The 16,897-nt window shown below is 45.9% G+C and overlaps 1 protein-coding gene across 3 annotated transcripts in view; it reads right to left on the reverse strand.

The window, feature by feature from the left end:
- Positions 1 to 16,897, reverse strand: part of Adamtsl3 (ADAMTS like 3) — a 294,249-nt gene that overhangs the window by 238,064 nt on the left and 39,288 nt on the right. For all 3 annotated transcript variants that reach the window (XR_005089681.1, XM_028873809.2, XM_028873810.2), the window contains exon 3: positions 11,122 to 11,241. Coding sequence is in view for 2 of the 3 variants with exons in the window: in XM_028873809.2 (XP_028729642.1) it covers positions 11,122 to 11,241 (120 nt within the window). In the remaining variant the exon portion in view is untranslated. The remainder of the gene's footprint in view (positions 1 to 11,121; positions 11,242 to 16,897) is intronic.

Genomic DNA, 16,897 nt, shown 5'->3' on the forward strand with positions numbered 1-16,897 from the left:
TGTTGCTTGTATAGTCCACCATCTAAGGGAGCCAAGGCAGGAACACAAGGCAGGAGCTTGAGGCAGAAACCAGAGAACACTACACAGTGGCTCACTCACTCTGGTTTGCTCAGCCAACTCCTTTCTAGAGCCCAGGCCCACCATCTGTAGAGTGTTGTATGTCCCACCGTGACTGGGCCCTTCTATACCAATTATCAGTCAAGAAAATGTCCTCCAGACATGCCCACAGGCCAGTCTGATGAACTCCTCCATTGAGCGTCCCTCTCCCTAGGTATATCGAGTCGCCAACCAAGATTAGCCATCACAGATGTCACCAACACAGATTTTTTTTTTCAGATGTAGAATCACGTGCAGTTGAACTGGGATGTGACTTCAGGGAAATCAATGACACTTAAAACATTAAAGACGGCTGCTCAAGGTGGTGCACAAGAAGGCTGGAGAAGATGCTAGAAGTTAGATCTCTGGTTTACACATGAGTAGAAGAAAGAAGTAGATGATGTGCCCAGTGGCACAGGTCTGTAATCCCAGGGAATTGAGGCAGTAGGATTAACATTTCAAAGCCCACCTGGGCCACTCAGTGAGGCTCTCTCTGTCTCTCTGTCTCTGTCTCTGTCTCTCTCTCTCAACATTCAAATTACAAAAAGGGGCTGAGAAAAGATAACTCTGTGATCGGACATTTGCTCAGCATGTGCAAGGCTCCAGGTTGAATCTCCAGTGCAGGGGAGAGGAGGAGAGACGGAAGGAAGGGGGAGGGGAAGAAGAGGGACATATGAACTTGGAAATCCAGTGGTCACAGAAAGCAAGGGTAGCACAGGGTGTAATTAAGAGTAATTTCAAGTTGCTGGTGATGGTGACCACTAGAGAGGTGGGAGAGGAGGACGTGGGAAAGAAAGCAGCGTGAGATTTAAATAGGGTCATTGAGGATGACCTCGTGAGGATGGAGAAGTCAGGAGATGAGGAAGCAACTCATGAGGGTGTCTAGAGGAAGATCATGAACAGCAGCCAGTTCAAAGGCCCTGAGGTTAAAGAAAGGCTCCTGTGGAGTAAGTGGGAGTAGATGGCATGGGGGCGGGGAACTATGGTGAAGATAGGCCACAAGAGTCAAAGTAATGACTTGGGCTTCTGTGGTGGTTTGAAAGAAAATGATCCCTCTAGGCCCATAGGCAGTGGCACTATTAGTGGGTGTGGCCTTGTTGAAGGAAGTGTGTCACTGTCGGGGGTGGGCTTTGAGGTCTCCTATGCTCAAGTTAAGTCCAGAAACATGGTTTACTTCCTGTTGCCTGTGGATCAAGATGTAGAACTCTTAGCTCCTTCTCCAGCACCATGTCTGCCTGCATGCCACCATGATAAACCCCGGAAACTGAAAGTCAGCCCCAAGTAAATGTTTTCCTTTACAAGGGTTGCCGTGTCTCTAACTAAGACAGCTTTTATCGAGAGAAGAGTTTACCACGGGAGGTTTTGGAGCAGAGAAGTGACTGAGACAGGGAGGCAAATAATCTGAGGGCTGGTAGTCACAGCTGTGAGCTGCCAGAAGACCAGTGTGGCCTATGTATTGGGAGAGGCATGGCTTCACTGAGAGTTGATGAGTGAAGCCAGGGCCAAGGAGGACCCCAGTGAAGCCAGGGCTAAGGTGGGATGTCTTTCTGTACACTGTGAGTATATGTTGCTCCCATTGGTTCATAAATAAAGCTGCTTTGGCCTATGGCAAGTCAAGATAGAGCCAGATGGGAAATCCAAGCAGAAATACAGGAGAAGGGCAGAGTCTGGGAGAAGCCAGCCAGCTGCCCAAGGAGCAAGATGCCAGCAGACTGGTAATGCCACAGGCACGTGGCAATACTTCGATTAATAGAAATGGGTTAATTTAAGTAAGAGCTATTTAGTAATAAGCCTGAGCTGTTCAACCAAACAGTTTGTAATTTTTAAAAAAAAAGAGTAATTTTGAGGCTGATCTCCAAAATATAAAAAGAACTCAAGAAACAAGACATAAAAAAAACAAATAATTGAATTTAAAAATGGGGTACAGATCTAAACAGAGAATTCTCAACAGAAGAATCTCAAATGGCCAAGATACACTTAAAGAATTGTTCAACATCCTTAGTCATCAGGGAAATGGAAATCAAAAGGACTCTGAGATAGCATCTTACACCTGTCAGAATTGCTAAGATTAAAAACACTGATGACAACTTATGCTGGATAGGATGTGGAGCAAGGGGAACATTCCTCCACTGCTGGTGGGAGTGCAAACCTGTACAGCCACTTTGGATAGTAATATGGTGGTTTCTCAGAAAATTGGAAATCCATCTAACCTAAGATCCAGCTATAGTTGGCCGGGCAGTGGTGGCGCACGCCTTTAATCCCAGCACTCGGGAGGCAGAGCCAGGCGGATCTCTGTGAGTTCGAGGCCAGCCTGGACTACCAAGTGAGTCCCAGGAAAGGCACAAAGCTACACAGAGAAACCCTGTCTCAAAAAACCAAAAAAAAAAAAGATCCAGCTATAGCAATCTTGGGGCATATCCCCAAAGGATGCTCAATCAAACCACAAGGACACTTGCTCAACTATGTTCATAGCAGTGTTATTCATAATAGCCAGAACCTGGAAACAACCTAGGTGTCCCTCAATGGAAGAATAAATAAAGAAAATGTGGTATATTTGCACAATGTAGAGTTTTAACCAGTGATTAAAACAATGACAACAGGAAATTTAAAGACAAATGGATGGAACTAGAAAAAAAAATCATCCTGAGTGACATAACCCAGACCTACTCATAAGTGGATATTAGCTGTAAAGTAAAGGATAACATGCTACAATCCACAGCCCCAGGGAGGCTAGGTAAAAGGAGAGTCCAAAGAGAGACATATGGATTTCCCTGGGAAGGGGAAATAGAAGAGATCTCCTGGGTCAACTGTGGGTGGGTGGGAATGTGAACATGAGGGATCCACTTGGGGATGGAATAGAGGGGGAGAGTAAAGAAAGAGATGTCTTGATTGGGGGGGAACATTTGGGGGTCAGGTAGAAACCTGGTGCAAGGGAAACTCCCATGGATCTACAAGGATGACCCCAACTAAGACTCCTAGGTAGGCTGAACTGGCCACCTCCTGTAATCAGATTGGTGACTACCCTAATTGTTATCAAAGAGCCTTTATTCAGTAACTGATGGAAACAGATGCAGAGGTCCACAGCCAAGTACTGGGCTGAACTCCAGGAATCCTGTTGAAGAGAGGGATTGTATGAGGCAGGGGTGTCAAGGTCATCACAAGGGAACCCACAGAAACAACTAACCTGGGCTCATAGGAGCTCACAGACACTGGACCAATAGCTAAGTAACCCGCATGGGACTGACCTAGGCCTTCTACATATGTGTGACCGCTGTATAGCTTGGTCTACTACCAGCAGTGGTAGCGGGCCCTGTCCCTTAGGCTTTGGCAGGCTTTTGAAAACCCATTCCTCATACTGAGTTGCCTTGCCCACCTTAATATGAAGGGAGGACCTTAGTCCTACCTGAACTTGATATGCCATGCTTTGTTGACACCCAAGGGAGACCTGCCCCTTTCTGAACAGTAACAGAGGAGGAGATTTGGGGAGGCAGGGTGGAAGGAGGAAATGGGAGGAGAGAAGGGAGGGGAAACTGAGGGAGGGGAAACTGAGGGAGGGATGTAAAATAAATGAATTAATTAAATTAAATTAATTAAAAAATTACATGAATAAAAGAGTAATTTCAAATGGGGGGGGGGAGTTAATGCTGTCAGGCATGCCCAGGAAGAGACAATAATAATAATAAATAAGAAATGCTCAGTCAGTCATGGGCTCCATTCCTGCATCTGCTGTAGACACATTACAGGGTGAGAGGGGATGGCAGGTATGGAGAGCTCTAAAAGGCTCATCGGTATGAAACCAAGGTGGTTTCCTTGCATATGGCTGCAAGCTTACTTTAGTGAGATCTACCTCACCATTTACTGGATGCCCAATGGCATCTCCATGCTCAAAAACCGTGATATTAACCCTTCTCTGCCCTTTGCTTATTTAAAGCCTAAAATTGGCAGGGCTGGAAATTATATCAAAATAGACTCCAACACAGCATAGAGAGGCAATTTACACCCCATAGAAGATCATCATCGGGGAGACAGAATTTCTAAGTCCCCTTCCGATGTTCTTTGCTTCCTCCTCTGTAACTATGGCCACCACCAAGAAGGAAGTGCACTTCAAGAATCCACCAGGCCTAGGGGACATGCCTTCCTGATTTCTTCACCCCTAACAAGTGCTAAAGGATCAAAGAAAGCAGAAATTATACATGCACAAAAATACTTCATAACTATTTAAATAAATAAACAGTCTTTCATGGAGAAGCACAAAGCCTGTTACAGACTTATAAACCAGTGTCCACAATGATGCCCCACATTTCAGTCTTCAGTGAATCAAGGTGAAGTGTGAACGGAACAAGACCTCGTCATCCTTTTTCCAGGAGAGCTGGAGCTACTCCTTAAACAGCCACCACTGGGGAAAGGAACAAAGAGCAATGCACAGAACCCAAATGCAGCTGTTGCTGCCCAGCAGGTCTTCGGTGGATGAAACTCCAAAACCACCATGAGGAATGGCAAAAGCATTCCCCTAGAGACTGGCTGGTGAGTCTATTTTGGCCACAAGCATCACAGCCAGTGTCCCAGACAAGCACTTTGTAATTGGACTACATCCAAGCATCCAAGGGTTTTCGCTCCAAAGATGCCCACACAGTGGGGAGGCAGGGCTGTTTGCATTTGACTCTGAAAACACTGTGGTTCCTATTAAAACCTGGGAGGGATGATAAAGTTGATAAGATGCTCCTGGCTAATCCCAAATTCCTGAAGTTGCTGAGTCTGAACCCATAAAGAAATCCTTGAATATCGAAGCATTCTCTGTGATTTCCTATGGCCCCCAAAGCTCTCCTTGACCATCGAGGTGGGATCAAGGTCTTTAGAAGGAAGCAAACTTTCCAGGCAATCTGAGAGAAGCAGCTGGAGACAGTCTGGGATGGCAGGGCCTGTGGTGTGGAGGGCAGTGCTCTTCGTTGTGCACATAGCCATCTGGATGTCCTTGACTAAGTCATTGCACACTCAGGGTCTCTGCTTCCCTGACTTATGGAATGAGGTGTTGGGACTGAAGTGTCCAGCAGCTGTTCAGCTCTCTAATTCTCAAAGTAACAGTCCATGGCTTTGCTGGCTAGACTGCCTCAGTAATCATGATGAACTAATTAACAGGGCAGCTGGAACACTCTATTTGTGGTTTCAAAACTAGACTTGCTTACAGTGGAGGGAGGGAGGAGAGTGAGCCCCACTCACTCTGCTCTGGAAAATAGTTGAAGGATCTGAGGTCCGCAGATGTCAAATCACTGTTAAATTACAAGCTCATTAGATGGAAGCGACATGAAGGCCGCCTGGCTAATCCTGCTTGCAGCCCAGGGGGCAGCCGGCTAGCTTCAGGCTGCTCTCTCCCTAGAAGCTGCTTCCACTCCCGAATAAACCACGATGTGGCTTTTATGCGTCTCATTAAACACAGCCTACATCACAGCTGTGCTTTACGGGCCTAAGGGTTATTAGTTTTCCAGGCACCTAATCCAGAAGACATTTGGAAAGTGACCTGAAGGTCTTCATGAAAATGTGCCCAGGATAAAATACTTTCAAGAGTCCTGTGGGAGTTGTTCAAGAAAGCCAATGTCTACACACCTACCACCTGCTTCCTAGTTTATCAAATGAGTATTTGGTAATGAGGAAGAGCCTAGTGAACCTATCTCTGCCCCAACCACTCTACAGTCCATGTTGGAGCCTCATTTGCAGAGGCACTTCGTCAGTCTGGCTCAAGGAGGTGAGGGCAAACCACCTCTGGCACCAACACTCAAACTTGGCAGGTAAGTGCCCGCCCGGCAGTACGGAGCTGCCCTGGGTAACAGCCACTGACCCCACCCCTCCTTCGGGCTGTTACATAACAAGCACTGCCCCACCCCTCCCCCAGGTACGGGATCATTGCATCTACTGCCCTGCAAAACACTTAGGGACAATCTGGGGATTCCTGAGAAGGAACAATGACAGCGTGTCACCCAGAGCGCTGCAGACTGTCTCACCTGAGGGTTCCCACTGACGGCCAGACACTAAACCTTGGGTGAGACTGGATCCAACGACTTGATCAGAGCTCTCGGAAACATGATGTGTGGAAGGAGCCAGACACCAACAAGTACGTGCCATACATTCTACCCATGTAAAAACAAACTGAACCGTAAGCAAAGCCAACCTACACCAAGGACAGAAGTCAAAAGCATTTGATGTTCATGGATGGTGGATACTGATTAGAAAAGAAGGCAGGGACCCCTCATGGAGCTCAACGTTCTGTTTCTTCATGTTGGTAGCTGTTTTACAGGTGAAAAAAAAAATGCTGAAAACTCCATCAAGTTCTAGAACTCAGATATGTCTTCATTTTACCATGTGAGGTTATGCCTTTAAAAAAAGTTAATTTAAGATTTATCTTTTTTTTTTTTTTTTTGGTTTTTCAAGACTGTTTCTCTGTGTAGCTTTGGTGCCTGTCCTGGATCTCGCTCTGTAGACCAGGTTGGCCTCAAACTCACAGAGATCCACCTGGCTCTGCCTCCCCAGTGCTGGGATTAAAGGTGTGCGCCGCCGCCGCCATCACCACCACACCACCGGCTTATCTTCATTTTTTACCATGTGTATGTGGGGAAGCATAGGCATACTGCAGGCGCAGGTGCCTGTGGAGGCCAGAAGAGAGCCCTGGACCTCCTGGAGCTGCAGTAGCAGGTGATCATGCACCATCCCCTGTGGATGCTAGGAACCCCATTCCCTGTGGATGTTAGGAACCGAACTCAGGTCCTCTGCAAGAGCAGCACATGCTCTTAACCAATGAGCTATCACTCCAGCCCAGGAAGACTAAATTTAAAATGTTACATGGGAATCCTCTGCTGTGAGAACATATGCTTCTGTCTTTTCCACTAGCATGAGCTTGTCAGAGAATCTATGAATTGCATGTTTGTCAATAATATGGCCAGCAGTAACCATGGTTCAAACTGAATACTCACGTGTGCAAGGAGAAATGCATGTGTGATCACCTTGAAGTACTTAGACAGTCTCCGGAAAAATGCTATCACCAGTGTTTCCACTCTAGAGAAGACAGACCAATAGGGCAGAGAAGCAACGTGTCCAAAGTCACGTAAGTAAGAAGGCCAAACTGATGCTCAACCTCGAACCTAAACCAGTCCAGCCCTGGGGCTTTCCTTCCTCACTGGTTTCAATGTTTGTTCTTACAGCCACAAGACAAAGATTTGGGTCTGTTTACTGGGAGGTTGACCATGTTTGATGGCACCATCCTTCCCACAGCCCCAGAGAAGCTCTTGGACATCACAGTGCAACCTGAATATTGAGCAGGAAGAGGGGAGAGGAGGGCTGGGGATGGGTCAAGAGGGCCCAGGATTAAACCTTGACATCCATTCGGAAGATACAGCTAATTCTCGAGAGCCTGCTTCCCTCGCCTTTAGTGGAGGAGGGTGGGTGTGACCATCGGTTTGTTGTTTTTGATCTCGTCCTTTTCCCTTCAAAGAAGCATAATGTGGAGGTAACACAAAGTGGTTTCACACGCTATTCACCGGGCCTTCTGGAACAATGTGTCTGCAGTAAAATCTCCACAGCATGCACACTTCCAGGAGCTGCTTTAGAACATTTGAAAAATGAACAGGGGCTAGTTTACCTCCTCTTTCCTAGCTTTTTTTTTTTTCAGAGCTGAGGACTGAACCCAGGGCCTTGCACTTGCTAGGCAAGTGTTGTACCACTGAGCTCAATCCCCAACCCCAAATATTCTTTTTCTTTTTTTTTTTTTTTTTTTGAGACAGAGTTTCTCTGTGTAGCTTTGCACCTTTCCTGGAACTCACTCTGTAGCCCAGGCTGGCCTTGAACTCACGGAGATTCGCCTGCCTCTGCCTCCCAAGTGCTGGGATTAAAGGAGTGCACCACCGCCCAGCTTTTTCTAGCTTTTATATTGTTGTTTTACTACGTATAATGTATCTGTGGAATCTGGAGAAAGCATTAGAGATGCCTTAATTATAAAAGACATAGCTACTTACTCCAGACACCTGCTTTATTCTTAGTGTTTCTCACTTGGTTTCTCTAAAGCTCTCATTTGAAAAGTGTTGGAGTATTGATTTCTGGCTTAGAGGGAGCTAGAAGTTACAGACCTTTTAAAGACCCATAGCATAGAAAGCAGAATACAGGTTAATGTTATGTGAGTCTTACTGGGGACCAGCCCCAAATGACTGGACTAGTGATATGAATCCACAATTAACCTGGCTCAGCCCAGCTCCCATGAACATATTGTGTTGGGGACCTTGGAGAAGTGATTGAATGTTGAACTTTTCAGTTAAAATCTTCCATCTTGTCTCACTACACCCCCAGTGAACTGTGCATCTCTGTATCAACAGGCAATCTGCTGTGTCACAGTCCTGCCCCTCATTCCCCACCTCAGATGTAGAACTAAATTCACCAAGGGTAATTTGGTAACAGCCCCAAGGATTGGGGATATAGAGTCCTGGGCAATAGGGCTTCCCTATCTGCCCCCTCTGCTCCAGGCTCTTGTTTGTACCAGGCTGTCACACTAGGTGAGACTCCAGTCCCCAGTGAATCACACTAGGTGAGACTCCAGTCCCCAGTGAATCACACTAGGTGAGACTCCAGTCCCCAGTGAATCACACTAGGTGAGACTCCAGTCCCCAGTGAATCACACTAGGTGAGACTCCAGTCCCCAGTGTATCACACTAGGTGAGACTCCAGTCCCCAGTGTATCGTACTAGGTGAGACTCCAGTCCCCAGTGAATCACACTAGGTGAGACTCCAGTCCCCAGTGTATCGCACTAGGTGAGACTCCAGTCCCCAGTGTATCACACTAGGTGAGACTCCAGTCCCCAGTGAATCACACTAGGTGAGACTCCAGTCCCCAGTGAATCACACTAGGTGAGACTCCAGTCCCCAGTGTATCACACTAGTGAGACTCCAGTCCCCAGTGTATCACACTAGTGAGACTCCAGTCCCCAGTGAATCACACTAGGTGAGACTCCAGTCCCCAGTGAATCACACTAGGTGAGACTCCAGTCCCCAGTGTATCACACTAGGTGAGACTCCAGTCCCCAGTGTATCACACTAGGTGAGACTCCAGTCCCCAGTGTATCACACTAGGTGAGACTCCAGTCCCCAGTGAATCACACTAGGTGAGACTCTAGTCCCCATTCTACCAATAGCCCAGTCCAGGTCTGGCCAGCCCTAGAGCTGATTCTGCTCCCTGTAGTCCCATCTCACATGTGTGTTAATAGATTAAGTCTCTCAAGAGTTTCTCCTCCTGAGGGATGTCATCCTATGTCCACCTAAACCAACCACAGGGTGCTGGCCTTTGACCACACAGATGAAGACAAGACAGCTGGTCCCAAAACATCAGCCATCCCCCTCCATGCCATTGTGTGCCATGACAAAGTGATTGTGACCAGCTCTTCATCTCTGCTTGGGCCTTTAGGTGCCAGAAGCTACCCAGGTCCTAAATCTCCACCCCCCATTTTCTGACACTGCTCCTAGAATTCTGGTATTCATCTCTAAACCTCTGCCCTTTGTAGAGCCGGCATTCTAGGTCACAGTTTGGGGATGATCCCAAAGACCTGTCTAATCTGAACTGTTAACCCTGTGAATTGAGATTGAAAGAGAATCACAGCTCTGAGTGTCCAGTTTCTACATCATAGCCAAGCATGGTTCAATTCTCTGGTTAGCCTTTGTGAAGTGATTTCACACACACACACACTGCACACATTGCACACATTGTCTTTTAAAGTCTAAGAAATGGGCTTAGCAAAGAAGTTGTGGGGAGCACAGAGGTCCATGAGCTCACAGATAAGCACTGGGGAAACCAGGAATGTTAAACACACAGGATTGTCTCTTCAAGGGAGAGATGCATAACCTGTTTTCCATCAGAAGGCCGGGAATGGAGGTGGTTAACAGCCTGGTGATCTGCACTATCTGTAGGGCCAGGCCACACCATGCTTCCTCAAGCAAGACTGGAGGTGGCTAATAGTCTAGGTGGTGTTTGCATTATCCATATGGCCTGGATAAACTCCCCTAAACTCCCACAACCAGGACTGGAGGTGGCTAATAAACCAGATGCCCTCTATGCTATCTGCATGACCTATACAATACCTAGGCCCTTAAGATAACAAATGCACCCTATATCTATTTCTAGAACTCATCTTCATGGAAGAAGTAACATATACTTGGAGAAGCATTTCAATGTAATTATGTCTCCTTGTACACACAGGTTGTGTTATACCAGGAAACCTTTGTCCAAATTGTACTGTCTTAAATATGCCTAAAACAAACTGCCTGGTGTTAGACTCTGGGAGCTTGAACCAACACAGGTTTGAGTCTTGCCTCACTAAGATCATTACTCTGCTGGCTGCGGCATTGGCAGAGACTCCCATAAGAAACGGAGTGAAAGCTAAGAGAACCAAGGAGCAAGTCTACGCATTCAGAATCCCCAGATAATTCTCTCTGGGAGAATAAATTTAATAGAGCTAAAACACCTCTTCTGAGAGAAACACAAGTCATTCTTGAGCCAGTGTTCCAGGGAGAGCCGACATGCACACAGGGCAGGAAGTCACTGTAGCCAGCAGGCTCAGGCCCCAACAGGGTGTCAAGGGTCTGTTATATTAGTACTGCCCAGAGGAACATAATGTAGGATTGTGCAGACACTGTGTATGCAATGTGTATCTATGTGTGCACCTGTGTTCCTGTGAAGGCCAGAGGAGGCTGACTGTCCTTCTCCATCACTTTCTATTGTATTCCCTTGAGACAGTCTCCCACTGAATTGGGAGCTCGGGCTGTACCTTCTCGGCTGACCGCCAACGAGCCTCATTGATCGGACTGCCCTGCACTAGGCTTCCGGGCACAGGCAACTACACACGGCTTTTTGTGTGGACGCTGCTGAGCCGAACTCAAGTTCTCATGCTCACACAGCAAGCTAGCACTCGTCCGCACCGAGCCTCTCCCAGGCCTTTGCCAGCATTTCTGGGACAGGAAAGGCAGAGCCCCCAAAGGGTCTTTTTACAGTGTCCTTACCTGGTCGTCATAGCGATAGGTGAGGAACTGTTCCCCGGTGGTGTCTTCGAGGAAGCTTCCCTGAGGGGAGAGAGCAAACTCCGGAAGGAAGTAGGCTCCAGGAGACTTCTCTGCTGTGGCCTGAAAGGCAAGGTCATTTGGTCACAAGGGAGACACTGAGAAGGATTCTCTAAGAGTCCAAAAAGGGCCCACTGTAAACACTCTCCTGTCAGGAAGAGAGAAGTGGCCTCTGAGCAAGGAGCAAGGTGAGGCTCATCAGATGTCGGTGCTAGGATGCTTCAGACCAGGATATTCCCAACTGGCATGCATGGCCCTTTCTTCCCCCTCCCCCCCACCTCCCTCTGTGTTCTGCCTTCCAGCAAGAGAGGCACATAACAATTAATTGCTCAAGTTTTATGATTGCAAATCTGTTGCTTTTAGGATTTTCTTTTCCTTTGAAAACAAATTTGTCTTATCTTTATGTGTATGCCTCCTGTCTGCATGTATGAATGTACACCGCTCATATATAGGTGCCCGCTGCCTGTCTGTCTGCATGAATGTGTGCTACACCTATGTAGGTACTCCAGAGCCTGTCTGTCTGATATGGCCCCCTGTGTATGGAGGGGCCTCAGGAGGCCAGAGAGGGGCATCAGATCCCCTGGGGAGGGGGTAACAGGCAGTTGTCAGCCCTGTTACTGACATGGAGATGGGAGCTGGACTCGGGCCCCTAGGAGAACAGCAAGCATTCGTAACTGCTGTTCCATCTCTCCAACCCCCTGATTAATTTTCTTTCATTCTTTGGCTTCTTCCTTCTTTCTTGCCTTTCTTTATTTCATCTTTTTTATTTTTTATTTGAAAGATTGGGGAAGTATTTTTTCCCCACACTGCAAACAAGCTGTGGTTCATTACAGGAACTTTAGAAAATACAGGCTGCTCTAAAAGACAAGGAAAAGTCACCCACAATCCCTGAAACCCATAATAACAACTTTTAATGATGTTACCGTATTTCCTTTGAGGCTTCTTTTTCATTTCTCACAGTACTTTGTATGTTTTCATAAGGATCCATGCTTAAATAAACCCATTCCACAGGTTTATTTGTTCACAGGTTTAAGGTTTGAGACACTGGCGAAGAGGAAGATAAGCTAAATGCTCCTCAACCTCTCTGAGCTAGCAGGTTTTCACCCCAGCCTCTGACTCCCAAGTCTTAGTGATAAATAAAACCTGAGAAGCAGGTCAGCAACTGTGGAGCTGAAATTATTGGCTGAAACAGCAGTAGATATATACCAATCAATAAAATTTCCCACAGACACACCCAGGAATCAATCTGATGGAGGCAAATCCTCAGCTGAGGCTCCCTGTCCCAAATGACTCCAGCTTGTATCAAGTTGGAAAACATGAACCAAAAGGTCAACTAACAATAATAACTATATTTTATTAAATTTTAATTATTGTGTATATGAATGAGCATACATATGCCACAACATGAATGCGGGATTCAGAGGACAGCATTTTGGAGTCAGTACTCTCTTGGGTCTTGGGGATCTAATTTAGGTTGTCAGCCTTGGCAATAAGCATTGTTGCCCAGTGAGCCCTCCCTCCAACACCGTATTCTCATTTGTTTCTATTAGCTTCAGAATTCATAGAGGCAGGATTCTAAAAGTCAGAAGAGCCCTTAGAAGTCATCTAGTCCCAAACTCTTACTTTACAAATGGATAAGAAAAGCCTTTGCATGTACATCATCATGAAGCCAGGCCTAAGTCAAAGCTGGAACATCTTCAGCCTTGAGCAAAGCATGGAGAGATCCATTCAGCTGACCAATCAGTATATTCAGGACCTCTCAATGCCTGGCACAGTTCTTAGTGATGTGAAAACCATGAGAAACATGGTGGTTAAGGTCTCTATTATCATGGAAGTTAGCTTTTTAGTGGAGAAGATACATTAAAAAATAAGTATGCAAACAAAAAATTAAAGTTGTGTTATAAAATAAATACCCAGGGTGAGATGGCAATAGATAAAAGGATGCTGGATTTTAAAGATGAAGGCCAGCAAAACATGCCTGAAAAGATATTTGTCTACCTCCTAAAGCAGAGAGAGAGGTAGTATGCAAAAAAAAAAAAAAGCACGATTATATAATTTGGCCAGATAAAGAACAATACTCAAAGTCCTCACTTGGAAAAAAAAAGTCAATGGACTTGAGGTACAGAGAGGATACAGTGTGGCTGGATGCAGTATGGACCAGGAAGAAAGGGGCATGTGATGGAGATCAGGAAGAAGAAAGATGCAGGCCATCAAAGCCTTGCAGTTCACCAGCAATAGGGTAGAGAACCACAGGTGAGCATTTGGACACTGACTAGTCTGTGGAGAACGGGATAGAGGAGGCAAAATAGACTCATCAAGACTAGCTAGAAGCTGTGGATACAAACCCAAGCAAGAAACTGTGTCTCCTTGGGCTGGAATCATCCTTTCAATGAGAAGGAGCCAACCACACATGCTGAAGAGGAAGGGATCAAAGCGTAAGCCTCCCAGGATCTCCACTCTTTCCCTCTCCCTCCCCCTCATCACTGCTCTGGGGTTTGGCTTGACCAGCTACCTGTAAAGGGACTCAGTGATGGGTGGTCCAGAGACAAGGCCATCTGTAGGAAAGAATGGCACCTAAATATGCTATTTGACTCATGGTAAGTCTGGAATGCCCACGCATGTGGAAAGCCTGAGGCAGCTGCTCCATATGCAAGACTGGAACTCAGAAAAGAGATTTGGAAGTCATTGCTTAAATTTACATACACACACACATACTGAAAAAACATGTGTCCATGTGTCGGCCAAAAGAAAATAAAAGATAATTTATTGTGGGCCAAGTTTGAATAACCATAGACCAAGAAAACACAAACCAAAGCATGTTCCAAATTGTTGGTGATAATACCAGGTGGATGGAGTACCCTAAAGTGGAGAAATGTCTGCTCTATTATCTGATGCCATCCATTCTTAGCTTTGGGGTTGGTGGAAGGTTAGCTTGATAGCTAAAGATACGTCAGGTCTGACACGGGTGGGCAACAGAAGGACTGTTAAGAGACTAACAACAGCACAAGGTAATTTGGCTCTAGATTTGCAACATTCTAACTCTCCACAATCAGGAAATGCTCATCAGTCAGTCAGCCTTGCAGAATCTTTAGCTTTTTTCTAGGAACTTTAGTTCACAGACGGAAGCAGGGTGGGATCTGAATAGTATCAGAGTTTCGACTCTGGACCTCCACTAGTTCCTCAGATACATGCTTGTGCATGAGAAGACGCCTGCCTCCAGGGTCACTCATCTGTCCCCATCACTCCCTGCCTCCTGTGCAACTTTCTTACCACTGAGTACATGTCTCTCCTGGGCTCCTAGGCAGCCCGCCCATGTGATGAAAAGGACTGTCCTCGCTGGGCAGTGGTGGTGCACGACTTTTAATCCCAGCACTCATGAGGAAGAGGCAGGCAGATCTCTGTGAGTTCAAGGCCAGCCTGGGCTACAAAGTGAGTTCCAGGAAAGGCACAGAGCTAAACAGAGAAAACCTTGTCTCAGAAAAACTCCTCCAGTCTCTATTAGCACATCCCTCTGCAGCCAGAGTATTTATCTGCCCATTGTGTCCCTATAGTATTAACCTATAGTATCAAAAAACCAACCACAAACCCTTCCAAGCTCTAATGAGCTGTTTTTGTGTCTTCTTTAACTCCAACTAGGGAAACTCCTGAGGCATCCTCTCCCTTCCAAGGCCCATCTTGGTGCTGTACGCTAGAGCTCCTGCTTTAAAATCTGAGGACAGTAACTCCATGGAGTCTACACTTCTCACAGCCAGCTGTCTAGCCTAATTGGTGAGCTCAAGGTCAATGACAGACCATGTCTCAAAGGAGATGAACTGAATTCATGAGGATGACACTCAAGGCTGTTCTCCATACATATATGACACATGTATACATACATACAAACATGTGCATCATACATTCATGTGTGCATGTGTGCATAAATAAATGCACACACACATTCATGCATGCGTGCATACACATATTTTTTTAATTACAAAGAATGAACTTTTAATATGCAGCAAGTTACATTGCATAAATATCAGGCTAAGCTGTCAGAGCCTTGGTCTCCAATGACAGTCTTCAATCAGCGATGCTAGTCAACTCAGCAGCACCCTTTGTAGAGAACAATTTTTTTTAAACTTTTGAATGCATTATTTTCTAGTTCGTGGCAGAAAATAATCTCTATTGTGTTAAATTAATAGTAGTTAGTAGTCAGTTGTATGGTAGATACAGAAAAGTTCTGTACATCCATGTTAAATGTAATACTGCATTCCTTGCTTATTTCTCCCCAAGTTGAACAGAGGATTAGAACGGTCAATGATGACACAGAATGATTCTGTTGTTTTGCAGGTGATTTGCCTTTCATTTGAGGAACTTAACTTACATACAAACATCACTACTATATTATAAAGATAAATGTCTATTATTGAGTGTTTGTCTATTCATTTACTTACTATTTTTAATTGAAGTAAAAATTTATACAATATATTCTCAACAGGCTTTTTCCCTCTCCAACTCTTCCCAGATCCCCCACACCTCTCCACCTACCCAACTCCATACCCTTTCTCTCTCTCTTTAAAAAACAAAGTAAACACACACACACATACACACACACACACACACACACACACCCTCAGAAACCATAATATACAAGCAAAATACCAATCACAATAACAAACAAAATTATCTCAAACAAAACAACCCGAGACAGAAGTCCATGCACTACCTTTGAGTTGGTTTTGTGTTGGCCACCTGCTGCTGGGCATGAGGCCTGCCCTGGGGTGTGTTAACACACCAGAGTGAGATTTGGTTGGAGAAAGCTGGTTTTTCCTTTGCAGGCAGGTGTCAATTGTGGGTAGATTTTTGATTAGGGACAGGAGCTGTGTCCACTCCCCCTTCTCAGCGCTGGGACCTCTTCTGGTGTGAGACCAAAACAGGAAAAATCTACCTTGCAGCTTAAGAGTTTTGTTTGCAGTTAAAAATAAGTTCCTGTTTGTCCTGTTTGTTTGACCCATCTGCATGATCACATGTGGGAGGGAGGTATGGGGACAGAAATCTGTCAGGATGCACACTTGACCATGAGTGGATGAAGGCAGGAAGTACCTGGGCAGGAAATACATCAAGATGTATGTTTGCCCATGATTGGACTTGATGGGAAATGCCATGCATTATGGGGTTTGCCTCTTTCAGCCCTTGCAAAAATGACTCATGGCCATTTCTTGGGAAGTCAGAGATGGACCTGGCCAGAGAATCTGTCAACCTGGCCAGTATTTAATTAAAGCTTGCTTCAAAGTTGGCTTTAAACTGTGGTAGTGGTCTTATTCTCACCCAGTGGGATTGGCATTGGCTTGGACCTGTGCAGGCCTGTGCATGCTGCCACAGTCTCTGTGAGCTCATTTGTGCATCAGTTCTGTTGTGTCTGAAGAACACTGCTTCCCTGGAGTCCTCCATCCCCTCTGGCTCATACAAACCCCTCCCCTCAGGGCTCAAGGAGCTAATCAGAAGAGGAGGCACAAATGTATCTTTTTAAAAAAGAGAAGGCAGAAAAGAGACACTCACATTTCTGAGAACCTACTATGAACTAGGATTTGGGTTTTTGTTTGTTTGGTTGGTATGGTTTGCTTTTTTTTTAAAGCCTTACTAGGCATGGTGGTGCACACCTTTAATCCCAGCACTCAGGAGGCAAAGGCAGGAAGATCTGTGAGTTCGATGCCTGCCTGGGCTACACAGTAAGTTCCCA

This window comes from Peromyscus leucopus, chromosome 1 (assembly GCF_004664715.2).
Source record: "Peromyscus leucopus breed LL Stock chromosome 1, UCI_PerLeu_2.1, whole genome shotgun sequence".
Taxonomy (NCBI): Eukaryota; Metazoa; Chordata; class Mammalia; order Rodentia; family Cricetidae; genus Peromyscus; species Peromyscus leucopus.